Source organism: Fomitopsis serialis (genome assembly GCF_022376445.1).
Source record: "Fomitopsis serialis strain Sig1Antser10 chromosome Unknown B0H18scaffold_82, whole genome shotgun sequence".
NCBI classification, from domain to species: Eukaryota; Fungi; Basidiomycota; class Agaricomycetes; order Polyporales; family Fomitopsidaceae; genus Fomitopsis; species Fomitopsis serialis.
This window is the reverse complement of record NW_025955042.1, coordinates 37,569-62,241: the sequence shown is the minus strand read 5'-3', so window position 1 is coordinate 62,241 and position 24,673 is coordinate 37,569. Positions and strand designations below refer to the sequence as shown.

Sequence of the window (24,673 nt, the reverse complement as noted above, 5' to 3'; positions counted from 1 at the left end):
AACCGGGACCCAACGGTTGCTTCATACGCCAAAGCATCCGCACGCTTGACATAACAGAGACGCCTCGCGCCCTCGCTAGAGCTGCCCTTGCGGCCATCTCGACAATTGAGGGGCTGCTCGAGTTCAAGGTGTTCGTCTCTGGTGTTGACGAGGACGATTCGAATGATCCTCAGTTGGCCTGGGAAATGCCATCCGTTCCCCCGTTCGCAAACCTGAGACACCTACATCTTAATGGACCGCTCATGGGGGTGAGGAACCTTGTCAACGTGATCGTTGCCCCCGAACTCGAGGATGTGGAGCTAGTATGTCAGGGCAACCTAGACGACGACATCGACCTAGGTGTCGACATACCAGAAGGGAACTCGGATGTGCTCTACGTGATGTTCAACCTATTCAGTCGCCGCAATGCGCTGTCTCTACGAAGGTTCCACTTTACCCACACGGACGCGGACGTGCCCCTCCTTCCAGACCCAGCGGCAACTGCTACGCAAGCGACTGGCCCAGGGAGCCCATTGCTCGAGCTTCGTGCACTGCAAGATGTCATGATATTACAGGCCCTCAGGGATGTCAAGTACTACGCGGAACCAAACATCCTTGGCTGGGTAAATGCATGGCCCAGGCTACGAACGCTCGCCTTGTCTGCACTAGTGGTCTTTCCTGAGACGCTGCAGTACATCGCGCGCACGTGCCCCCAGGTTGAAAGCCTCACGGTGTGGAAGTTGTCAACGAAATTTGTCGAAAGCCTCTCCCGGTTGGAGGCCTCCTCTGCTTTTGGCCCCATTGGGGAGCCTAGTGGAGGAAGACCTGCACTTCGGGCGTTTTGCGTGCACGATTACTTCATGCCCTCCTCCTCCATCGAAATCGGCAGGGTCGCCTGCTTCTTCGATTCACTTTTTCACCAGCTCGACGCTGAACGCTTTTGGGTCCCGTGCCTGTGTCACTGGCCCCGCCCGCGGGGACCGTCGCCCTTCCATGGTGTAAGGCAGAAATTGAAGGAATTGCAACTCGACGACGAAATGGTATGTGATATTCGCCGACGACTCGAGTGTCTCGCCGTCGGGCTGAAGACTGACTCAGTATCCTTTTTTGTAGACTGACCAATTCGGAGTCTTCTGCTACCTCTCCCGCTCTGCACGGGTCAAACTAGTAGTACTCCGTCTTATGTTATGTTCCAATAGATCGTGGTGTCGTGGTGATATCTGCTCGAATTGTTATTACTTTCCTTTACTGTCTCAACGGATGAGATAGTTCAGTGGTAACGGCCGGAGGTGTGTCGCCGCGTCGAGAATAGCTCAAATCACTAGACAGACGCGTACGCACCACGCCCGGACGCAGGCAGGGATCTACTTATCTGCATCCCGAAGGCTGCTCGTCGTTCACCGGCTCAGATGGTCTCTCGCGTTCTATATCCGAGTGTAGTAGAGACCTCCAATAAATATATCCATCGCGACTATGTACATGCTCTCTGTACCTACATCGCACGGGGCCGTCGGGCATGCATCTCTGCGTGTTTGCTGCACGCAGGTTACCGCCGCCGACACTGCCGTGTTTCCGCCCATGCTACCGTGCTCGACGTAGCTCCTCACGCGGCGAAAGACGGCGAGGATGCGGGCCCATGAGGTCACGCGTGCAGCTCCTGCGTACATGGCCCTACTATCGTCCCAAATTGCAGCTCCCGGTCCGCATCCTGCCCGCGCCGTTCCCCATGATCTCGCGACAGCACCTGCCCAGAGAAAGGTAGCACCGCCGAACAGCGCGACATCACTCACGGCTGCGGACGGCGCGCGGGAGAGACCTTGTCGACGAGCGGGCTGGAGGCGACGCTGATGGCAGAGTGTCTGCGTGCGAGGAAGGAAGACGTCCAGCGACAATGCGTTCGCTTGCGCATCAGGCTTGGAGGCGAGTACGGCTGGGCTGTATGCGACGAGTCGGGGAAGGACGTCTGCGCCACCTCGTACGATGCTGCAGCCCGTCGCACCTTCTGAGCAATGCAGGACGTCTGGGACGTGCCGTGGCGTAAGTACCGCGTCGGTCGCTCGGTGTGGCCGTCGCAAGACGTGCAGGCCTGAGTCCTGGCATGCCCCTGCGACGGTCGACTCGAGCCCTGCTCCGAAGAGTCGCAGCACGCGGGAGATGCTGAGCCGAACGGGCGTACCAAAGGCCGCCCGCCCGCGGCTCCCGCCCAGCACGCACAACCGTCCGCGACCTGTGGATCACCACATCGAGGAGAGGCGATGGCGACTTGAGAGCGCTGACGAGTGCCTCGGCGGGTGAGGTACAGATGTGTGGGCTGAAGAGGCCAAGAGGGCATCGGTGAGTCGCGTCTCTGAGCCGTCGTCGGACAACAATGTGCTAACCGTCTTGCCGACAGACGCAGGCCGTCCTCTCGGCCTACTGTTCGGCCAGGGCAGTGTGCGCCGAGTGGTCGTACATGTCGTGGAGTCGGGACGGCGAACGGTGGTGAGTGGTCTCTTGATGTCGGTGCTTGAGCTCGCTGACGACGGGTGTCTCGCCGTAGGTCTTGGCCGACTGCGAGAGCCGTCCAATGAATGCGCCTCTTTTCACGGGGAAGACTCAGCTGGGAGCGCGATGCGAGCGCGTATGGAGTAGGCTGCGTCCGTGTGTCGCGCCTGTACGATGGCGCACGCTGCGAGGGACATATGCGGCCGAGCCGAAATACGGTTGTGATACATCGTAGATGGATAGTAACGTGGAAAGCATCCCCGAGCGCGCGACCCGCGATGTACCCCGATTGTTTCCGTTTGTTGTGAGCGAGGAGGAACCGTAAGCGGCAGCGTGCCAACTCAGGCGGCTAGGGGAGTGTGCAGACATGATGGATTGTCGTACGTAGGGATGCCGAGACGACGGTTCATCATCCGGTCTGCGCCGTCAGCGCAGACACGGGGCAGTACGAATGCAGGACACGTACTATCCGAAGACGTGGTCACGTCGATTTGCGGGCGCGCTCCGTGTTTGGGTGAACACAAGTGAGGCAGGGCGCGGTTGGGGCGCGGCGTCGTCCAGCGAGGGCTGTGCGCCAAGTCCAGCGCGATGTGTGTGAGATGTCGTAAGCAACGTCTTCTCAGATGTTGGATAGCCCTGCGTGACGCGTGACGGCTGCGGGTAGCGAGGAGAGCGGGGAGCACGCCAGGGCGGTGTCACGCAGAACGGGAAGCAGCGCTCCGTTCCACGCGAGACAGTGACTGGCAGCAGTATGGGACGTTTGTGGCACGGTCTCAACGATGCGTGCGCAATGAGGCTGCGAGGAGGCGAGTTGGGTGAGGAGACGAATAGGAGCAATCAGACAAGGAAAGGAAAGACTGACCTCTGAGCCGGAAGACCGCACGCAACATGGTGTTTGGGATGTCGAACGACTCGTCTCGGCGACGCGCGTAAGGCTGTGCAGGCGGCGGGGGCGGAGTATGCAGGCGGAATGGACGGGGAGAGGGAGAAGGGACGAGAAGAGGCAAAGGCAAGGAGGAGGAGGAGCACAAGAGGAGGAGGAGCACAAGAGGAGGAGGAGCACAAGAGGAGGAGCACAAGAGGAGGAGGAGGAGCGACAGGGACGGCTGAACGCACGCGAAACACGATCAGGTGAGGACAGCACGGGCGCTACTGACCGTGACCGTGTCTCCTCCTCAGAGTCCTCCTCGCTGTCTGCACGGACGGCAATACTACACCGCCAAGCGGCTTCACCAAGTGGTAGCCCTGCAACGCGTGTCCCGTTCATTGTCACGGCGCAGTAGCTTCGTCGCTCACTGTCTTCGGCCACGAGCTGCTCAGACTACAACTTGTTTGTCAACACCGCGCGATGCCACCGTCCGCTCCGAGTCGGCTTCCGCTGGAGCTTTTGGGCGTGATACTTGAACAGCTGGCGACACACGCTCATGCTCAGGATCTGGAAGATGGTGACATCAGTCTCGAAGACAGTCGCATTGCGCGTACGGCTCTCGCTAGGTGTGCACGGGCGTCCCGTACCTTCCACGAGCAAGCGATCAGGATTCTCTGGAGGGAACAGCAGATGGGCCACGCCTGCGACGCTGTCCTGTCGAACTTTGATTTCGGCTCTGTCAAGTGGCCTGAGCAGGACGAAGACACCTGGGGAGGAGGACCAGAGTCCGATGACGAGGCGAACGATGATATGGCAGTGGGGATCGATCCGTATGACTATCCTTTTACCTATGTGAGTCCCGTGTCATGTCTTTTAGTGCTATTGCTCTTCTGACCGAACGACGTGCGAAGAAATACTTGTCAGGACCCATCACCACGGAGGAATGGTCGCGCTTCGAGTACTATGCCCAGTTCGTCCGTGTGCTCCGCTACTTGAACGAGGAGACGATCGACCCCTCTGTCTTCTTTTACCTCCAGCAGCATGCCCGTGGCAAGCCGCTTTTCCCCAATCTGCGCGAGCTCGTATGGGAACATGCCACGCCTGAGGTAGTGTCCGTTATCACACCGACCATCCGTGTTCTTCACCTCCCTGAAGACCATGCCGAAGAGGAGAACGGTTCTCAGTTGCGCGAGTTTGGGTACCGCATGCGCCGACATGCGTTCAAACAACTTCTCCCTAGTGCCCTAGAGCGTCTCCCGGAGCTGCAAGAGCTCAAGCTACGACCGCTTGGGCATGAGGCCTTCTGGATTCCATTCACGTCGACGCCCCACGGCCGCTTCGTCATCCAGAACATCCGCAGTCTTCACATATGCGAGTCGCGTCGCGCCCTCATGAGAGCGGCTCTCGCAGCCCTGTCCACTATCAGGACACTCACCGACCTCGAGGTGTTCCTCGACGAAAGAGGCGGTGTTTACAGTCCAGAGATGGACTATGGCCAGGCTACGCCACCCGTCGGTGCGTTCGCGCAGCTGAAGCGCCTACAGATCGACGGGCGAACGACGTCGGTGGCCGCCGTCATCAGTGTGATTGTTGCGCCCAAACTGGAGGCTGTGGAGTTGGCCTGCGGGGACTGGCACTGGGACCCGGAAACGAGGGATACCGTCCTGGTGGAGGACGCACTCACCGTGATCTTCAATCACCTGCGTCGCCGAACTGGAACGACTCTGCGAAAGTTTCACCTCAGCCTCCGTGAATACAGCGGAGAGTTGTTTCCGAAAGGGACAGCACCCGGCACACGTTTCCCCATATCGGCGGGTCCCTTGCTCGGGCTTTGTCGCCTTGAGGATGTCATGATACACCAGTACAGACTGAGCGGCGACAGGGAGTACCTATGTATCAATGTCCCAGCCTTGGTGGCGGCTTGGCCGACGTTACGGTTCCTCACGTTACCAGGCCTCGCCGTCAACATGGAGTCTCTCCAGGTCATCTCGCGCACATGCACTCGACTTGAACGTCTGACGGCCAAGTGCCTATCATGGTCCTGGTTCGACGTGCCCGGAGCGATGGAAGGCCGCTCCTTCCGCCTGGATACTGCAGCGTCCGACACGATTGCGTCTGCACTTCGAGAGCTGCGCTTCGAGGAACCCCTGAAGGCGATCTTGCCTGATACCGCCAGCAACGTCGCGCGCCTCCTGGACTCGCTGTTTCCTCAGCTTATACCTGAGCGATGCTCGGTGGTGGCGATATGGACCTCACGGCGCCAACCGGAAGTCCGGGAAACTTACGACGTCATGGATATAGTGGCTAGGCTGCAGCGGGCACGGCGGGACGGTGAGTGATAGGATTCGGTTCATATTCTCGTCGAGCTGAGGCTGAGGGGCCTCTTTTTAGCCAGCATGACGGCTGACCGAATGTTGGACGGTCCTTCGCGTCCGTAGATGTTACGCCAGGACTACTACAAGTAGTTGGACCACGTGTCGTGTAAGCTACGACTTGTCCGTTCTGCCTTATCCGCGTCTGCGTTCCGCTGATGCAGCTGCCTTGCCCGGCCGCGTTGCACACACTCCGAGATACTGCGCTGCGTTTGATTCAGGACAAGAACGTGTGTTCGAGTCGTGCAAAGTTAGCCAGGTGATATATGTAGGCATTGCCCGCTCAGCAGACGTGTACGCAGCGTTGCCTGCGTCCTGCGCTACCCACGAGTCAGACGATGTGCTCTCTGAGCTGTGAGTTGGTCTCCGAGATCGCCTTTGACCGAAGCCGTGTCTAGGTTCAATATCCAAGCTCACTGGTGCGCTGCTCATTCCCATTGCCGCGGCTTGAATGAACCTGACTTCTTCAGAGTCCACACAGGTCTCACGCATCGAAGCTTTGATACAACGTGTCATACATGCTCCTCTCTGTATAGTGCGTACGAAGCTATCGGTAAATATGTCTCTACTTCTGACTGACAGTCGCAGTAATCCACTTACACATACCTGCCATCTGTCGTGAAAGCATGTATGTACCTCGCTATTCACTAAGCAGGCGACGCTGATTGCGTTCGATCGTTATTTGAAGGAACCCTGCGGAACAACGAGTGAGGACCCTGTCGAAGCTTCTACAGCTGGTAGCCCGCACCGCGGCCTACTGTATGTGGGCGCGGAGAAGACAGTAGAAGACAGGTACGCACGGACCCCAGCAGGAAACCTCGAGGCGGAAATGAACGTGTCACTGTGTAGTTATCTCTTTGTGGACGCGGCCTTTCAGTACACTGCCAATTGCCCGCTCTCGGGTTCCGGTATATAAGCCCGGCTGCTCAAGCTAGACCAGCAGACCCGCACCCCAGAGTCAGAGATCGCAACATGTTCGCCAACGCGATGTACTATTCATCTTCCAAGTGAGTAGCATACGTGATTGCTATCGTGTGGGCTCGGAGCGTGGTCGCTGACTCGCAATCGTACAAGGAATGGCACGACCAGCACGCGGCCGCAGTCCATGTCGACGCAGCCTCCGGTGCAAGTGATCCCTATCGGGGCCTTGAACAGGCCGACGGTCGTGAGACCTATGAAGCCAGTTAACAAGCCGACCGGCCCCAAGACGTACCAATGCTAGGTGCATGTCGTATTCTACAGCGTTGGCTTCCCCTCCAGGTGAGTCGTGGACTCTCATGTCGGAGTAGATTCTGTGACTGAACTTTCCCTTTGGTTGACTCGCAATCGCGTGTGCCTTGATCACTTGGTCCGGAATTGCGATTCGCGCAACACGATAGGCCTGGAGTATCGGGTTTGCGACGTAGCTCCTTCTTGTGCACTTGTTCGTAGATCGCGCGCCTCGGGTTGTCCTATCCACGCATTGTCGATCTGCCATTCCAGACTGCTGTCACCGCATCAGTGTTCAGTGTACGGGTAAGGGGAATTTTTTGTAGATGATATTGTTGGGCAAATCAGCTGCGCGGGTCCTAGGCTATGACAGGTACACGTTAGAGAGTGAGCTCTACTGGTACTCGGATATGAGTTACTTACCGATTTCGCAGAGGATTTGTTCTCATAGTGAGGCATGAACTGTCTGTGATTGGCGGCCGCAAACATGGTGAGCTTACAATATTCCTTCGTTCTCATTCACGCTGACGAGTGGAACGTTCCATGACTGAGAACCCGACCTTGAAACCGAATACACAGGCGCCAAGCTACGCATGTGTATTAGGTTCAATTTCGAGCGGGCGGGCAGTGCGATATTCCTTCACTCTCAGGCAATGTCGCAGTCCGCTGACCCTTGACAAACTCACGCAAGTCCTCCGTCATCTTACGTTCAAATCGACGATTGGTCGTGAACCCAAGGGTCAGCGCATTCCTCAACAGGCACTGCCGTTCGATTCTCGGACCCATCCAACACGCCTGCCTTCGCACAGCCTCCGACTTTAATTGTATGCGGCTCGTGCTGGGCAACGTGTTCGGACCGGCCCCGCTGTCAAATTCTGGGACACGAGACTAGCGTTCCGATGGAGCGTCGCCGGAGATCCAGAAGACGCGTGGCTGACGTTTGAGAACTTCAGGAGGCGGTGTGAGCGGGCACTTGTATATAAGGTGCGGGGATTGGCGCATTCTCGGTGGACATTGCTCAGCCTCAGCCTGCAGATTCATCATAGCTAAGTCGTATCACCACTTAGGACGCGCCCCATATCCTTTCCGTTGGTAAGCATACATCCCCATGTTATTTCAGACCGTTGTAAACGGTGGGTCTCATACTGTTGATACTTACTTGCAGTCTTACCAGGTTTGAAGATGTGGAGCGAGTTCATCCCTGGCCCTATCAAGCAGAGCGACACAAGAGGGTCCGTTAAGAAGCCGACGGGACCCGCCATCAAGCCTCGATGAGTGTAAGCTGCCATCACGTCGGTTTCGTGGCGGTTGTCGATGCTGTGAAAAAGGTGTGTGTCGTGATCAGATTCATTTCATACGAGAGCTTAGTGGATAACAACTTTACAAGCGAAATACATCGGCTATGACTGCCCTGTATGACGACACAAGGCGTCGACTCTGCCGTACGACGTGTTCTGTCATTCGCTCGAATCCTCGACCCGTGGTTGCTGCGACGCTATGTATTCGTAACAAACATGCTTCTCGCGTACTGAGCATATTGTGAGCTGTGATTGGCTTACTCTCTCGCCTCTGTCAGTCCATAACGTTAACTTAACCATCACTCTGAGTCGGACTTGGGTGGCTTGGAGGCACCGGAACCATCCTTCACTGCTGCGACTGAGTCGTCACCATCCCATGTCCACTCATTGTTGCTACATAGCCTGGCCAGACATCTGGGACAGCGCCGCCATCGGCCTGTTGATGATCTGTCCCTATTTGCTCATCGTCGACGGCGGTGCAGTACTATCAGGCTGTTGGCACCAGTCGATGTGTGTGCATCGCACGGATACCCTGGCCTTCATTCTGGCTGAACATTGTCCCGACGTGCTGCTCATACATCAACAAGGCGTACGAAGTAGTAGATTTCAGTATTTTATCACGAGAGGAAGTGTGGGACACTGAGAGAGCGACACGTCGGACACCCACTAGTCACCCGCTGACCGTCTCCTCGTCATATTGTCCTGCTGTATGATCAACTCAGCCCCTAACATGTCTTTTGTCTCTGTACTGTCAGCCGACTCGGTGACACCTGCTTCGACCTAATTGTTCCCCCAATCAATTGCGACATCCATAAGCATAAAGAGCCGGCCCTGTGGTCTTCTCAACCTTGGACCTCCTTCGCCCTCGCCGTGCAGGCCATCGCGAGTCAATTGGTACCTGCGGACTCGTCTACTCCTGCCCATCCGCCTGCCCTTGCTTGCCCGCTCGCGCTCTCGCTCTCACTAGCTCGCACCCGCCCGCCCGTTCTTGCATAGCTGCTCTCACCCTCACACTTGCTTTCTCGCTCGCCTGCTCTCGGCACCTGCTCGTCTACAGTACTAGTATCTCTTCAAGCCGTCACACGGCCTCTGCCGTTTCAGCACCGCATGTCCCCCTCTCTATGCAGTATTCCGCTCGAGCTAGTGGACGAAATATGCGGACAACTTGCACCACAAATGGATGACCAACTGCTCGACGTCGTGAACTACGAGCGGAATCGCCCTGCGAGGACTGCTCTGGCAAGGTGTGCACGGGTGTGTCGCATACTCCACATGCCGGCTGTGAGGGTTCTTTGGAGACAGCAGGAGCTGAGCACTATGTGCGAGGCTGTCTTACGGAACTTCAGTCTCGGCTCTGTCAAGTGGCCCACGAATGAAGAAGAATATAGGGAAGGACATGGAGCGGACGACGAGGCTAACGAGGATATGGCAGTAGGCATTGATCCACATACCTACCCATATAACTACGTGAGTGATGTGCAAGCAGACTGTGATGACACATGGTCTGATCAGTGTCCCAGAAATACGTCCCAGGCCCCATTTCTGCGGAGGAATGGGCACGATTCAAGCACTATGCGCCTTTCGTACGCGTCCTCCGCTACGGAACAGGGGTTACCATAGAACCATCCATTTTCCTTTTCCTTCAGCAGCATGCCCATGGCCAGCCGCTCTTCCCAAATCTGCGCGAACTCATATGGGAGCATGCCACGCCCGAGATAATATCGATGACTTCCCCGTCAATTCGTGTCCTGTGCCTTCCCGAAGATGAGTATATGAGGGAGAACGGCTGGCAGACGTCTGAATACGGTTATCGCATGCGGCGCCATGCTTTCAAGCAAATGCTTCCTGCCGTGCTACAGGCCCTCCCAAACCTCGAAGAGCTCGAGCTCCGAAGATTGGCGCACGAAGCATTCTGGTATCCGTTGTGGCGGTCGGTGCCTAGCGGCCGTTTCATCAGCCAGACAATTCGGACCCTCTGCATCTCTGAGTCTCATCGTGTTCTCACCCGGGCCGCTCTGGCTGCGATATCGACCATCCGTGGCCTTACTGCGCTCGTGATTGATCTGGTCGAGTCTGGCGGTACGCACAACCCTCAGGCGGACAACGACGTGGACGTTCCGCCCATTCGTCCCTTTGAGGGTCTGAAGAGCCTCTTCCTCAAAGGAACGACGGCGGAGGTGGCGGCGCTCACCGACGCGATAGTTGCGCCCGGACTGGAGGGCATGGAGATATGGTATAAGGAGTCTCTGGAGGAAATGGGTAACGATGTACTGGCGATCGCGCTCCACGCGACCTTCGACACGCTGCGTCGCCGGTATGCTGGGTCTCTACGGAGGCTTGCTCTGATCGACGTCAGTTCCTCTCCACCTCTGTTTGCCAGCGGGACAGCAGCTGCTACACCTTTCCACGCGGTGGCTTCTCCGCTGCTCGCACTCCAACGTCTCCAGCACGTCGTGATCCGGGAGGAGTACTGCAGCGATCATATCAGTGTTCCTGACTTGGTAGCAGCATGGCCCACGGTACGATCGCTCGACTTGCCAAATCATTCTCTTACCCTCGACTCGCTGCGTGACATCGCGCGTACATGTCCTCAGCTCGAGTGTCTAGCAGCGTTGGAACTACTAGGGGGCGAGGAGGGGCGTGACACACTCTCCCAGGCCACCCGACAGCGCATTTCAAGTTCTGACGCGGACAGTGCCCCGGATTCGGAGGCGACAGGGTGCGCGCTTCGAGAGCTGCTCGTCGGCGATCCGCTCTACATCGAGCACCGGTCTGACATCCATCTCATCGCTCGCTTTCTGGACTCGCTTTTCCCTCAACTTGACATTGGGCGCTGTTCGCGGTTCGTCGTCTATGACGGCTCAAGGGATGAAGTCATGAAGCAAATGATGAAGTTGCAGCTCGCACGACGGAACCGCGCACAGAGTTCGTCTGGCCATGGTGGCTGATGTGCGTTCGCAAGACGGGCACGAGTGCAGAGGGACACTGTGTAGCACAAGATGTATTTGTGTCCACGAGGGCATACGCCTAACGTGCGCCGAATCATCTTATGAGACTGATTTGACGACCTATTCGTTAGGTAGATTCTTCGTCAACCAGTGTACTGAGCAGTATGCGTGACGGACACTTGTCCAGGTCCTCCCTCATCTCAGCGCACTCGGACGAAAGATACTCACCACGACCTCTCCCCCTTGTTTAACTAACTTTTATGCTCTGGACTACAATGGTTGGCATTCTCTGATGATGTCATATATCTACGGTGTATGGACTAGTATATCCGAACGCAAACTGCCCATATTTCTTGACGGTCGACGGATTATGGCTTGTTGCGTAAGTCCGGTTGTCTTGGTCCTGTTTCCGCCAACCTGCTGAATGTGAAGAGTTAGCGGCCTGCGTCCTCCTCTCGGAGGTCTACCATTACTAAGGTCGCAGTCTCTTAGATCATCGCGCGGACGCGTACGAGATCTGGGACAATGCCATCATATCAGCACATCCGTACAGGCAACCAGCGCTGTTACACAGGCGTACCGTCTTCATCCGTGTTCATGGGGTCTATCAATCAGCTCGAGTCAGCGAACACGCCAGGAACTATACGATAAGAATGACGAACCTGCGACGCGCTTTTCCGGAGTGACCACGGCCGCGGCGTGCGATAGTGCGACGAAGAGGAGGACAGCGAGCGCAAAGAGCGAGGTGCGGGCCTGCATGGTGACGGCGGCGTACGATGAGTCGAACTCAGCGGGTGTGTCTGTTCGTGCAGGTCCACGGCGCGCGTCGAGACGTACGCTTCTTATTCTCTCCGGCCGTACTGCGGCACACATCCATCTCGGCGCAGTCATGTGTCGCACCACCGATAACCTCGCAGCATGACTACTTTGAGCTTCGCAGCGCCCGACGCCTGCCAGTGTCGATGCTTACCCCGGTGCGCCCACACTAGTCCGCACTTCCGTGCTACTTTAGTGAAGGAAGAGGGCTTCCGGCATGCGTGCTTCCCTTTACCATGGCAGCATCGCTCACCAGAAGTCGGTTTGCCAGACTGGCGCGCCGCTGGCTCAGCCGAGTTCCCGCTATGAATCTCGGCGCAGTTATCGGTGGTACGACAGGTCTTCTCGGAGTCCACCGTGCTTAAAAAAGCGGGGTGCGAGCGGACAAAATGAAAGGCCATGAAGACGAGCGTCGACGAGGAGAGGCATATGTAGTATGTACTGGGAACAAATCGCCGTGTCGGACATCCACAGTGCTAAGTTATCAGCTGTGGAAAACCGGTGTACGGGTCGTCTTGGTTCTCGCGCTGCTGCCGCCCATCCTGCTGGCCGTGCGACGTCGAGCTGCTACTGGTGGGTTTGTTCCCATTGACAGCACCGTTCTCCGCAGTGCCGCCCGGTTCTTTCGTCGGTGCGCTTTTCTTTTTTTTTATTGCTGGGCCTTGGAGGTCGGCTTATGACGGGCTTTTTGATGGGCGCCATCGGTGGCGTTGATTATCGGGTCAAAGACGGCACGGACTACGACAGTGAGCTCGCAGTGAAATCTGTGCGAGTGGGCGAGATGCGCACGTGAGGAGGAGGAGTTCCAGCCTGAGCTTCACCGTTACTGCGTTGCGACAAGTGGCACGGCGGGCTGTCGTCGCAGTCGAACGATGACGACGATCAGAATCAACTTGAATGTGTACGACGAGTTGCTCGGGACGAGGTACGCACTTTGCTAGATTGCACACTATGGGCTGGGAACAACTGACTGGGGGCCAATTGCCCAGGGACGGACGGACGCGCACGCTCAATTTAAGTACGTCCTGAAGCCGACCGCGCGCTACTGTCTGGCGTGCTTCCCTCCCCTACCAGTGGACGCAGAGTGGACACTGGACGCACCGGCACGCACGGCATCCGATAAGCAAGGTACACATCGCCTGAGTCGCTGGATGCGTTGCGCGACACTCCGCTTCGATGTCCAGCTCAGGCCTACCAGCCTACGAGTAACCAAGACCGGTGCACTTCTGGGCCTACGAGGGTCTGGCGGCGATACGGAGGGGGCTGATACATACACGGTGGTCGACAGCTCGTGCACAGGTTGACGCGTCTGCCGGGAATCGCGGGCCCAGGGCAGGTTCAGGGGGTCTCAGCGCTCAGGCCCAGATGCCGTGCGCAGGAGGAGCGCTGCAGACGATCTCGAATGCTAGTTAGGAGGACGACCCTGCGCAAGGATGTGATGAGAATGCAAAATCGGGGGTCTGGACGTCGGTTCACTTACATGTAGCCAGAGACGCTACGAGCGTACCATGGCACGGTGACAAACCTAGTATGTTATACGACTGTCCTCCCCCGTCGTAAGTATCTGTGGCTTACCTACTGGGTGACTATTAGTGAGTATGCACCTCCAAACCGCACGCGCAAAGACGCCCCCGCGCCTGCGCCTGCTCAGGCTTCCGAGCCTTCCCGATCCCAGAACATGTAATATGATATATACGTGGGATACCCACTCTATGTAGTGTGACATATGACAGTGTCTCAGTTCAGTACTTATCGTGGACGCTACGATTGGGTGATGCAGGACTTCACGAAGCGATGACGTATGCGCTAGAGTCGTCGTCGGTCGGAAAATCGAATTTTACCTATCCAGCCGTACATGCAGTGACATGCATGGTCGTATCAGACCGTCAGGATTCTGGCTGCGTTATGTGCATCGAAAACCCGATAGTATCCGGTACTTATCACCCCATATTCGCCTTACGACGGTCGCCTGCTCGCCTTGACAGGACGGACACTCAAGTACTCAAGGTAAAAGGATAGGACGTGTTACATACCTTCCGTGCTGAGGAAGGTTCACCGTTCTGAACGTTCAACGTCAACGTTCAACCATTGAAACGTTGACATGTAAGTAAGTCAATGGTATGTACGGCCCGGGCCTGACAGCAAACGCCATGCCGCGTCCCGACCGCGCGACGCGAATCAAGTGACCGTGATGTTCACGGCGCTACTACGACGTTGTCTCATCCCTCGTCCTCGTATTGTTGGCCTTCATCTTGTTCTCCTTGTCACTCACAATTACTCTTCAATATCCGCGACCTCAGCTTGAACAGACTCAGCGCACTGCTCAGTGCCAGTGTCCTGCTAGCGCAGCCTTTGCCTGCCAGGCGTACAAGGGCATGCGCATACACCGTTCCAGCGCCGGATGTCTCTTTATACCTGCAAGATTCCGCTCGAGCTAGTGGACGAGATATGCGGCCAACTTGCACCACAAACAAATTACCATCTCTACGTCAATGACGAACGGAATCGCCCTGCGAGAACTGCTCTGGCAAGGTGTGCACGGGTGTGTCGTGCGTTCCACACGTCGGCTGTGAGGGTTCTTTGGAGACGGCTGGAGCTGAGCACCATATGCGAGGCTGTCTTACGGAGCTTCAGTCTCGGCTCCGTCAAGTGGCCTACGAATGAAGAAGAATCTATGGGAGGACATGAATCAGATGACGAGGTCAACGAGGACATGGCTGTAGGCATTGATCCGTGTAGCTACGAATTCAACTATGTGAGTGATGTGCCAGCAGACTGCAATGCTATACGATCTTAAGACTCTTCACTGATGGGTGTACCAGAAATACGTCCCAGGCCCCATTTCTCCGGAGGAATGGGCTCGATTCAAGCACTATGCGCCTTTCATTCACGTCCTCCGCTACGGAACAGAGGATACAATAGAACCTTCCATCTTCCTTTTCCTTCAGCAGCACGCACATGGCCGGCCGCTCTTCCCAAATCTGCGCGAACTCATATGGGAGCATGCCACACCCGAAATAATATCGATGACTTCCCCGTCAATTCGTGTCCTTAGCCTTCCCGAAGACGAGGATATGAGGGAGAACGGTTGTCAGACGTACGAATACGCGTACCGCATGCGGCGACATGCTTTCAAGCAAATGCTTCCTGCTGTGCTGCAGGCTCTCCCCAACCTCGAAGAGCTCTACCTCCGAAAATTGGCGCACGAAGCCTTCTGGTACCCGTTATGGCGGTCGGTACCTAGCGGCTGTTTCGTTAGTCAGACAATCCGGACCCTCTGCATCTTCGAATCTCGTCGTGCCCTCACCCGGGCCGCCCTAGCTGCAATCTCCACCATCCATGGCCTCACTGCGCTCGAGATCGATATGGTCGAACGCGGCGGTACGCACGACTTTCAGGCGGACAACGACGTGGACGTTCCGCCCATTCGTCCCTTTGAGAACCTGAGGCGTCTCCTGCTCAAAGGGAGCACGACGGGGATGGCGGTGCTCGCTCACGCGATAGCTGCGCCCGGACTAGAGGACATGGAGATGTGTTTTAGATGTTCTGACGACGATGATCCCAATGCAGCGGCAGTGGCGGTCGCGCTCCACGCGACCTTCGACGTGCTGCGTCGCCGGAATGCTGAGTCTCTACTGAGGCTTAGTGTAATCGACCCTAGCTTCTCTCAACCTCTATTCATCGGCGGAACGTCAGCTGGTACGCCTTTTCACCCGGTGGCTTGTCCGCTGCTCGCGCTTCAACGTCTCCGGGACGTCGAGATCCAGGAGGTCAACCCCGATGCATCCACATATACCAGTGTCCCTGGCTTGGTAGCGGCATGGCCCACGGTACGATCGATCGACTTGCCAGGTCTTGTTCTTACCATCGACCATCTGCGTGACATCGCGCATACATGTCCTGAGCTCGAGTGTCTGCGACTGTGGTCTCTAGACGACGTGACGGGCCTCGACCTACTCTCCCAGGCCTTCCAACAGCAGACTTCAAGTTACTCCGACACGGACAATGCGCCGGATCCGGAGGCGACAAAGTGTGCGCTTCGAGAGCTGCACGTCGACGAGCCTCTCTGCATCTCGCTCACGTCCGACATCAATATCGTTGCTCGCTTTCTCGACTCGCTATTCCCTCACCTTGACCTTGGGCGCTCTTCGCGGTTCGTTGTCTTTGACGGGGAAGGCTCGGAGGATGGCACCGAGGTCCTGAAGCAAATGACGAGGTTGCAACTCGCGCGACGGAACCATGCGTAGGGCCCGTTTGGCCATGGTGGCCGGTGTGCGCGGGTCGCGAGAGGGCCACGAACTTCATTAAGGGGACAAGTACTCGGTAGCAAGATGTGCACTTAAGTTTGCGCCTACGAAAGCATACTTGACGTACACCGCATCATACCTGTCGGGTAGATCCTTTATCATCGGCCAGTATACTGAGCAGCTTGCGTGTCGGACACTTGTCCAGCCCCTCATCATTTCGGTGCAATCGAACCAAAGATATCGATACTCACAACGATCTCTCCGCCTTGTTCAGCTAAACTCTGGATTGCAACGGTTGGCATTCTCTGATGATGTCATCTACTAGTACGGATTACGGACTACGTATATCCGAAAGCAAACTGCCCATACTTCTGGACATACGACGGGGAAGTCATTGGACTGCGACTTGTTGCGTAAGTCCGATTGTCTTGGTCCTGTTTCCGCCAACCTGCTGAATGTGAAGAGTTATTAGCCTGCGTCCTCCTCCTCTCGGAGGTCTACCATTACCAAGGTCGCAGCCTCTCAGATCATCGCGCGGACGCGTACGAGGTCTGGGACAATGCCATTATATCAGCACATCCGTACGGGCAGCCAGCGCTGTCATATAGGCGTACCGTCTTCATCCATGTTCATGGGGTCTATCAATCAGCTCGAGTCAGCAAACACGACAAGAACTATACGATAAGAATGACGAACCTGCGACTCGCTTCTCCGGGGTGACCACGGCCGCGGCGTGCGACATCGCGACGAGGAGGAGGACAGCAAGCGCGAAGAGGGAGGTGCGGGCCTGCATGGTGACGGCAGTGTACGATGTCGAACTCAGCGGGTGCGTCTGTTCGTACGAGTCCACGCGCGTCGAGGCTTACGCTTCTTATTCCAATTTCCCTCCGGCCGCACTGCGGCACACAACCATTTCGGCGCAGTCATGTGTTGCCGATAACCTCGCAGCATGACTTTCAGCTTCGCAGCGCCCGACGCCTGTCAGACTCGACGTTACCCCGATGCGCCCACACTAGTCCGCACTTCAGTCTTCCGTGCTACTTTAGTGAAGGAAGGAGGGCTTCCGGCATGCGTGCTTCCCTTTACCATGACAGCATCGCTCGCCAGAAGTCGGTTTGCCAGACTGGCGCGCCGCTGGCTCAGCCGAGTTCCCGCTATGGATCTCGGCGCAGTTATCGGTGGTACGACAGGCCTTCCCGGAGTAAACCGTGTTTCAAAAAGCCCGAATTGACACCGCACTGGCTTGTCAGACCTGTTGACTGGTAGGACGGGGCAGCATTGGCTCGTCTACAGCCGCTGCACGGCCGGTACATCCTGCTAGAGCCTACCGAGTTCCATCGAGATGCCGTGCTGCGTACTCGGCCACTCAAACAACACATACTTATGACCCCATCGTACACCTCATTTTGAACTGAAAGGAAGCGATGCCTCATACAAGCTATGTGGTCGTGTTCCTCCCATCCAACCATTGCCTATGGTCCTGCTGATTCCTTTCCACCGCATCATACACCGCACGGAAGTCGCGACACCGATACGTCCCCCTCCGGTCGACGTTCTCGGGGCTCCAAAAGTCCGCAAGGAACGTCTCGAGGTGCATGTCCCCGCGACACAGCACCATCTGGTGGATATAGTTCATGCAGTGCCGCGCACGCTCCATGTCGCGCTCCTCGAGCGGCACGCGGTACTACGCGCGGAGGACGTCGAGGCAGCGCAGCTGGTGGAACATCGAGAGCATGTACGGCTGCGGTTCGTGCCCGTCTGAGTTTGCGACGTGGACGAGGCCGTCATGGGGCACGAGTGCAGCCCACTGGAGCTCCGCGTCCAGCCCGTACCGCTGGTAGTGGTCGAACTGGAAGTGCACGGGCTTTCGCTCGACGTCCCATAGCGCGGACGTGAGTTCTGGGGGTGCTGTCAGGCGGATCTACGCGGCGATGGGGCAGGCAAGGCGTACCTTTGCGTGCGATACCGGGTTCTACGCCGGATGGGATGCGCTCGGCCCATCGCAAGTAGGTCAGTTTTCCGAGGAGGCTCGCGGCGAGCAGGGTGCACGCCGCTCAGATGGTCAGTCCCTCCAGGTTGCGCTTCATCGAGAATATCATGCCTCGCTAGGGCAATAGTATCCAGTATCCAGACAGCCTGTAAAAGGGGATGTCAACCCAGCTTACCACATGCATGACCTTTCAGGCACATTTACCCAAAGTAACAGACAGCGGATTCGTCAGACGAGGAGTGCAGAGGTTCACGGAGGACATTTGGATGATCATTTCGATTGGATGAACAATGGAGCTTTGTACTTAACTTACAAGCTTCTACACGGCTTTAATGCGTGCCTAGTCCCCGACTCCGACCGGAGGGGGCTTTGTCGACCATAAGTCGTTCGCAGCCGGCGATGCCGCTCCCTCCGTGAGAAAAACGTGACTTATAATTCCCATAAGCGGTATCGCAGCAATGCTCGAGTGTCTTACGAGGCAGCTCGAGGCAGTTGGATCCGACCGCGCATCTGGCTGCGTCTGGACGTCTGGATCTTTGACCACCAAATAACTCCTCCCGAAGGCAAGAGGGCCTCTATTATGTTGGGAGCCCTCGCATGCACTGTACTACTGTAGAATTTAATTCAATCCGGCGGTCACACGTCACAAGGCCCCTCGCCGCACCGGAAAACGGCCCTTGTCACAGGTCACGGAGGGCCCCGCCGGTCGTGACAAATGCATATATTTTTCGCCGCCTCCGGCGGCGGTCTCCAGCACACATTTTGGTGATGTTTTGAGCGCATTGACGCGCCGCCGCACCGTCTGCGCGCATGCGTCACACGTCACCATCGCCCGCGCCGCGCCGTCTTCAGGCGGCGCGGCCGTCACACGTCACAACCCGCGCCGGATTGAATTAAATTCTACAGTATATCGGGTCACGATCTCGGACAGTCTAGGTAGTCGGTCACTCGAGCCTCATTCAACAATCACCCCTTCTATAGCTATGAAATAAATTGTAGCATGTCTTAATGCATCCTTGTAATGCCTGTACAAAATTTGAGGCCAATACACTGAGATCTGTGTGCAGGAAAAATCACCCTTTGCAATGATACCTATTTCTGGTAAGCAGTGTGGCTCACCCTACTCTCGACCAGAACTTTAGCTACTGAGCTCGACTCAATGATTGTATATTTTTTCTCATATTTTTCTCGTATTTCTGAGGTCTCTTAACATACCTTCTCACAATAATTAAGGTCATTATGGCCCATACAGAGTGAGGAGGGCTTGTCGAATGCTAAGGTGGACGAGATCGTGACCCGATATAGTAGTACTTATGTATTACAGTACTTAAGTAAGTTCGCCGTGTAGCTCAGACTCGTGGAAGCCCGAGACGCCCGGGCGGCGAAGCCGCGGGCGTGAGGGCTTCCAATTATCATTGAGTCTCAATACCATTTCAATGGTACAATATCACAATACATAGTATACACTATGATGCTGCTGTGGCACGCTGAGCAGCTGTGTGCCATGCAGGAGTCGGGGATCGGTGCTTGCGCCGCTACGATAAGTACTAGATTCGGACGCAAAACACGATCACGTGCTGTTGCATTAGAGTAGCCACAACTTGGCCACACCTGTAACGGCCACACCGTTACACATGGACTCTTACCGGTGCGTTACAATGCGCCATGGTCTTGTACTGCGCGTTAGTATGCGCACGGACTCTCCACGGACTCTTGTACAGCGCGATACGATGCGCCACGGTCTACGTAGCCACAGTGTTCCCGCTTTCCCGATTTGGCATGTATCCTGGTTCCTGTTCGAGTCACTCATCGACTGTACCTGGCTCTCGGCGAGTCCCGCGATTCCCTAGATAGCTGGCGCTCCGCTTTGTACGTCTCTCGTCTTGCCAACACCAGTGTTCGGGCCTGCGCCCTTGTCCTCTGCTCTCGCACTTTGTAAGGCGCCTTACTCGTCGTGCCTCGTATGCGCTGCACCCAGTCTCTATTCAAGAGGTACTGTCTACAGATTGCATACAAAGGCGGTGACGAGGTAAAAGGCTGAGGTCTCGTAGGTGCACAGGCGTGCCATACGAGCCCTCAGGCAAACAATGACAAACATACAAGACGAGACATACCGTAACGGGAATATCCGTTACACCCTCCCCCACTGGACACGACCACGGGTCCCAGCGATAACCAGAGAAACAGATAGAAAAAAGGAAAAGGAAAGGAAACATATGCAACAACCCAACGGTGGTAGCAAGTGGCAAAACAAAGATGATGTTGAACTGTAGACAACGACATGCTAGATCGTGTCAGTGAGCAGACACAACCGTTCACCATTGTCATACATAACTCGATGGAGTTATGCAACCAGGAACGTAGACTACTACTCGGACTCGGAGTAGTAGTCTGCATCTTCCGAGTTACCCTCATCTTCGGCAGATAGTGCAGAAGAACTTTGGGTATCCTCCATCTCGGACTGCTCGTAGTAGTCAGAGACTACTACCGAGTTTGTCTCTTCAGACCCTGAACTTCGTGAGTACCACGAGCTATGGTGCTCGGACTCGGAGAAGTACTCCGACTCAATCTGGTCAGGGTACTCCTCACGAGTGGTGGTATGAGGCTCCTCATCAGAGGAGTTATACCAGTCGGAGTCATCCCGAGGTTGACTGCGAGGTGGTACAACAAGCCATCCCAGCTTGTTGTAGGCCCAATATCGCACCATCTCCATAGGTAATGGTGCAATGAGCAGAGGATCAAACTCGAGAGGAACCACTTCCAATTCCCTCTGGAAGTGGTCCCATGCTCGTTGAGCAGCACGAGAATATGTCCTCGGTCGCGGGGACATCTCCTCGATGGCATGCCCACAGCTAAGTGCTGACCTCTTGCAGTGAGCCCAAATGTCCCACTCGCCAGCACCTGCCGCGACATCGGCCTCGTCAAAGTCGTGGTCAAGTTGGTCTGCAAGGAGGCTGAAGCATTCCTCGCGCGACCTCTTGTCACTCGGCCATCGACTCACATTGACGGTTACTGGACGATCCAGTGCGGTCGACACTCGGTTCAGTCTCAGTACTTCGCGGCGCGAGGTACTGGCTTCCCGAGTGATGTCGTGGCTGCGACGGTCACCCGTATCCTGCACTTCGAGTCGATCACTCGATGCGCGTGGTACAGGTGGTACGTGTCTCGATGTCCGACGTGAAGCTCGTACGTCGAGCACTACGCTGGACGTACGGCCCGACACTACATCTGGTCCCAATACACCATTGTATGATGTACTGGCCACTCGCGCCGTATCCTGTACATCGCGCCAACTACTCGATGTGCGAGTAGCTGGCATTCGCGTCGAGTTCCCGTGGGTGGCCCGTACGTCAAGCTCACGGCTTGGCGTCCGTGTCGCTGCTGGGTTCGAGGCCAGTACATCTTCGTGTGATGTACTGCTTGTGTTGTGGAATGAGCGGCGGCCGTTCGAGGCCCCGCTCCCTTCCCCTCTCAAGAGAGTACCCCCCCTCGTAGAGGAGGTATCTCCTCCTTGCGCTCGCGCCGGCTCGGTCTCGATACCATCGGTAGTCGTTGAACGTCGTCGTTCACCCGAGTCCGATGAATCCAGCCCTCGCGGTGGATGTTCCCTTTTATGGGCGCGCGACGACGCCCTGGTCGTCGCGTCATTCGATGCGGGTGCATCACCCGGTAAGCTGGATGTGCCTGCCACACCATACGGTCCAGGTAATTGTACCCGCGAGGACGAGGATTCGTCCTCGCCAAATTTCCCTTGCCCTGGAAGTACCGACGTGACTTCATCAGTCCCCGTCCCTTCGTTTGACTGCGCTGGGTCCGGGGAAGACGGCAGCATGTCCATCTTGGACATGCTCCGCGGTGGGTCCTGACTTCGCTCGCTGGAGATGTCAAGTACCGCGAGGTACTTGGCCTGGCTCACATCGCCGTCGACCGTAGCTGGCTCACATCGGTCTTGCTGCACGTGGATGCGTCGTGCAGGTGGCATGTAGCGTCCCAAAGGTCGCCATCCAGGCTCGGGTGCAGCCTGTCGGACGTCTGGTGAGTCGGCGTTCCCCCTGTCCATCGTGGTGGATGCCACGACGACCTCATCGGTGGTCGTGGTTGTCGCCGATGGTGGTATCAGGACAGGGGTTGGTGACGGCGGGGCGAGTACCGTGAGGTACTCGCTTCTCGAGTCGCCGCCAGGTTCCTCGAATCCGGCGTCGAACGAAAAGTTCGATGTCTGCGCGTGAATCGCAGAGACGTTGGGTACGCCGGTCGGGCACACTCGCTTGCCGATCATACCGCATTGTATGGCCGTGCCGGGCGCAACCTGTAGGTCGCCCCCTGGGCCGACTGTACCATCGTCGCGTGCGGTGACTGCTACGACAACCGCACTGGTTGTCGTGGTCGTCACAGGCGATGGTAGTGGGATAGGAGATGGTGGTAGGGAAGGAAGAGATACGTCTATCGAAGACGTACCTGTCGTCGAGCTATCCCGCTCGACTCGCTCGACTTCTCTTCTTGCCCTGCACCCTTCCCCCTCTCCTCCTTCTGCCTGACCCTCCTCATCTACCTCTCGCACTTCCTCGCCCTCGCTCATATCGCCCTCGTCCCCGCCCTGACCGTCATTCGGTCCTACGCGCATTCCCCAGAGTTCGCGTGCGATCTCCGACTCGTGGTGCCCGTCGTAGTCGCCATGGGTGTCGGAGACCACGGAGAAGTCGATGGAACGTTGGGTGGGGTTCCCTAGACGCGAGCCCTCGGCGAGAACTGTAAAGTTCTCGCCGGGTTGACGGTCGGGACACCGGTCTGGCGTGTCGGGTTTCGTAAGCGCCGGCCGCTGCACTGTTGGTAGTGCAGTAGTCGGGTCGCGATCTCGAGCTCGCGCGTTGCTCGGGAATACGCGATCGTCGGGCAGCGCGCTCGTCGGGGCACCAAGATCGCGGAGAGAGCGGTGGATGCTGTTGCTGGAGAGGTCGAGGTCGAAGTCGAGGCCGAGGTCCGCCGCTTCGTCGAGTCGGTCGGGGTTGTATCGTGGACCTGTCAGCTGAACCGCGAGATGTTCAGCTGTCTTGGAACTACCGGGGGCTTGTACTTCCGGTTGGGAGTGCAAGTCTTCTCGGAGGTCGGCTGCGCGCGATTGGGGGCTGCTGGAGATGTCGTCGAGGTCGTCCCACGACCTGGCCAGCTGAACCTCAGGAGGTTCAGCTACATCGGAGCAACTGGGGGCCTGCACTTCCGTGAGGACGTGCAGGCCGTGTGGCGTCGCAGTTGGTCGAGCGATGGGCCTGCCAGACGAAGGGTCAGGGACGGTCGACGCGCAGTGGTCATAGCCACCGGGTACGTCTAGCAGTAGGCTGGGCGTACGCGCTGCACAATGGACGGTCGAAGCTGAGTAGAGCACTTCGGACATGCATCGCTGCAGGTCCGTCGTGCTGCCTCGCGAATTAGGAGGTACAACCGCAAGGTCGTCTCCTACCGCATGCGCTCTGCCTTGCAGAATGGGAGGCACGACCGTTGGGTCGTCCCGTAGCGCAGACGCACCGTCTTCATGACCAACAACGCGTACGACGAACTGAACGTTCGTCGCTACGCTTGTTGGTGCGGATGCGGGCAAGGTAGGAGGTATCGAGGTGGGTACGTCCATCAGGGGCGTACCTTCAGTTCTCGACCCTTTATGCTGGTCGGTAGCGTGTACGTCGAGCATCAATCTCGGCGTACTCGCTATCCATCGGTCGGTGATGGATGAATGGGACACGTCGGACGTGCACTGCTGCGCGTCCGCCGTGTCGCTTTGCGAGATGGACGGTACGACCACGAGGTCGTCCCGTATCCTGGGCGTACTGCCTCGGAGATTGGAGGGTACGACCGCGAGGTCGTCCCGTAGCACAGACGTGCTATCCCGCGAAACATCCGGTACGACTTCGCAGTCGTACCTGGAGGCGGAAGTGCCGTCTTCGTGGTCAATAGGACGCACGACGAACCTCTCGTCCGTCGTTACGCGTGCTGGCGCGGGCACTGGAAGCGGAGGCGGCGATGCAGGGACGTACGGTGAGTACGTGCCTGTGGTTGTCGAGCCTTCGTGCTCGTGCATCCTGCTCGCCCCGCACCCTTCCTCCCTCTGTCCCTGTGTTCCTTCCTCAACCTCGCTACTCCTCTGCCCCCTGTCCTCCTTCCACTCTCCTTGCTCCGCGTTGTCCATGGTCCGCTCAGTCTTGCGGCTCGGCGTTGGACTTGAACGCGCGTCGTTCAAGTCCTGGGTCATGCGGCTGTGTTGCGTGTCGCCAGAGCCGCTGTGACGGTCGCCAGAGTCATCGGACTCGAAGAGGGGACCTCCCAAGTCGAGGCGCGGGACCAGAAGGGAGAGTTGAGGAGCCGGTGAGGGAGGAATTGGCGATCTGGTACCGGGAGGTACCAGGTCGTCGGTCGCCACTGACTGGACTGGCGGTAAGTCAGCCAGCCATTCGCGAACGCGAGTTCGCA

The 24,673-nt window shown here is 57.0% G+C and overlaps 7 protein-coding genes across 7 annotated transcripts; 5 read left to right on the top strand and 2 right to left on the bottom strand.

Moving 5' to 3' along the window:
• Positions 1-142: 142 nt before the first annotated feature.
• On the top strand, positions 143-1,396 carry B0H18DRAFT_1029401 (uncharacterized protein). The gene is made up of 2 exons (XM_048029981.1): positions 143-1,019; positions 1,078-1,396. Exons 1-2 carry the CDS (start codon positions 186-188, stop codon positions 1,090-1,092), a joined length of 849 nt encoding a protein of 282 aa, XP_047889264.1. The 5' UTR covers positions 143-185; the 3' UTR covers positions 1,093-1,396.
• Positions 1,397-1,426: 30 nt separating this feature from the next.
• B0H18DRAFT_1029397 (uncharacterized protein) lies at positions 1,427-3,244 on the bottom strand. Its single transcript, XM_048029980.1, has 4 exons — positions 2,930-3,244; positions 2,580-2,881; positions 2,358-2,550; positions 1,427-2,290 (listed from the first exon to the last, which is right to left on the bottom strand). The coding sequence occupies exons 2-4, from the start codon at positions 2,830-2,832 to the stop codon at positions 1,888-1,890; spliced, it is 849 nt and encodes a 282-aa protein (XP_047889263.1). The 5' UTR covers positions 2,833-2,881; positions 2,930-3,244; the 3' UTR covers positions 1,427-1,887.
• A 1,468-nt stretch (positions 3,245-4,712) lies between these two features.
• B0H18DRAFT_1029396 (uncharacterized protein) lies at positions 4,713-5,908 on the top strand. Its single transcript, XM_048029979.1, has 2 exons — positions 4,713-5,662; positions 5,723-5,908. Exons 1-2 carry the CDS (start codon positions 4,723-4,725, stop codon positions 5,767-5,769), a joined length of 987 nt encoding a protein of 328 aa, XP_047889262.1. The 5' UTR covers positions 4,713-4,722; the 3' UTR covers positions 5,770-5,908.
• A 2,018-nt stretch (positions 5,909-7,926) lies between these two features.
• On the top strand, positions 7,927-9,025 carry B0H18DRAFT_1029385 (uncharacterized protein). Its single transcript, XM_048029978.1, is given in 3 exon segments — positions 7,927-8,449; positions 8,462-8,463; positions 8,520-9,025. The coding sequence occupies 3 exon segments, from the start codon at positions 8,315-8,317 to the stop codon at positions 8,851-8,853; spliced, it is 471 nt and encodes a 156-aa protein (XP_047889261.1). The 5' UTR covers positions 7,927-8,314; the 3' UTR covers positions 8,854-9,025.
• A 292-nt stretch (positions 9,026-9,317) lies between these two features.
• Positions 9,318-11,158, top strand: B0H18DRAFT_1122718 (uncharacterized protein; the record flags this gene model as incomplete). Its single annotated transcript, XM_048034560.1, has 2 exons — positions 9,318-9,677; positions 9,731-11,158. The coding sequence occupies 2 exons, from the start codon at positions 9,318-9,320 to the stop codon at positions 11,156-11,158; spliced, it is 1,788 nt and encodes a 595-aa protein (XP_047889260.1).
• A 3,217-nt stretch (positions 11,159-14,375) lies between these two features.
• B0H18DRAFT_1122716 (uncharacterized protein) lies at positions 14,376-16,221 on the top strand (the record flags this gene model as incomplete). The annotated part of the gene is made up of 2 exons (XM_048034559.1): positions 14,376-14,729; positions 14,797-16,221. 2 exons carry the CDS (start codon positions 14,376-14,378, stop codon positions 16,219-16,221), a joined length of 1,779 nt encoding a protein of 592 aa, XP_047889259.1.
• A 4,358-nt stretch (positions 16,222-20,579) lies between these two features.
• Positions 20,580-24,350, bottom strand: B0H18DRAFT_1213994 (uncharacterized protein; the record flags this gene model as incomplete). The annotated part of the gene is made up of 2 exons (XM_048036551.1): positions 24,175-24,350; positions 20,580-23,478 (listed from the first exon to the last, which is right to left on the bottom strand). Exons 1-2 carry the CDS (start codon positions 24,282-24,284, stop codon positions 20,580-20,582), a joined length of 3,009 nt encoding a protein of 1,002 aa, XP_047889258.1. The 5' UTR covers positions 24,285-24,350.
• Between the last annotated feature and the right edge of the window lie 323 nt (positions 24,351-24,673).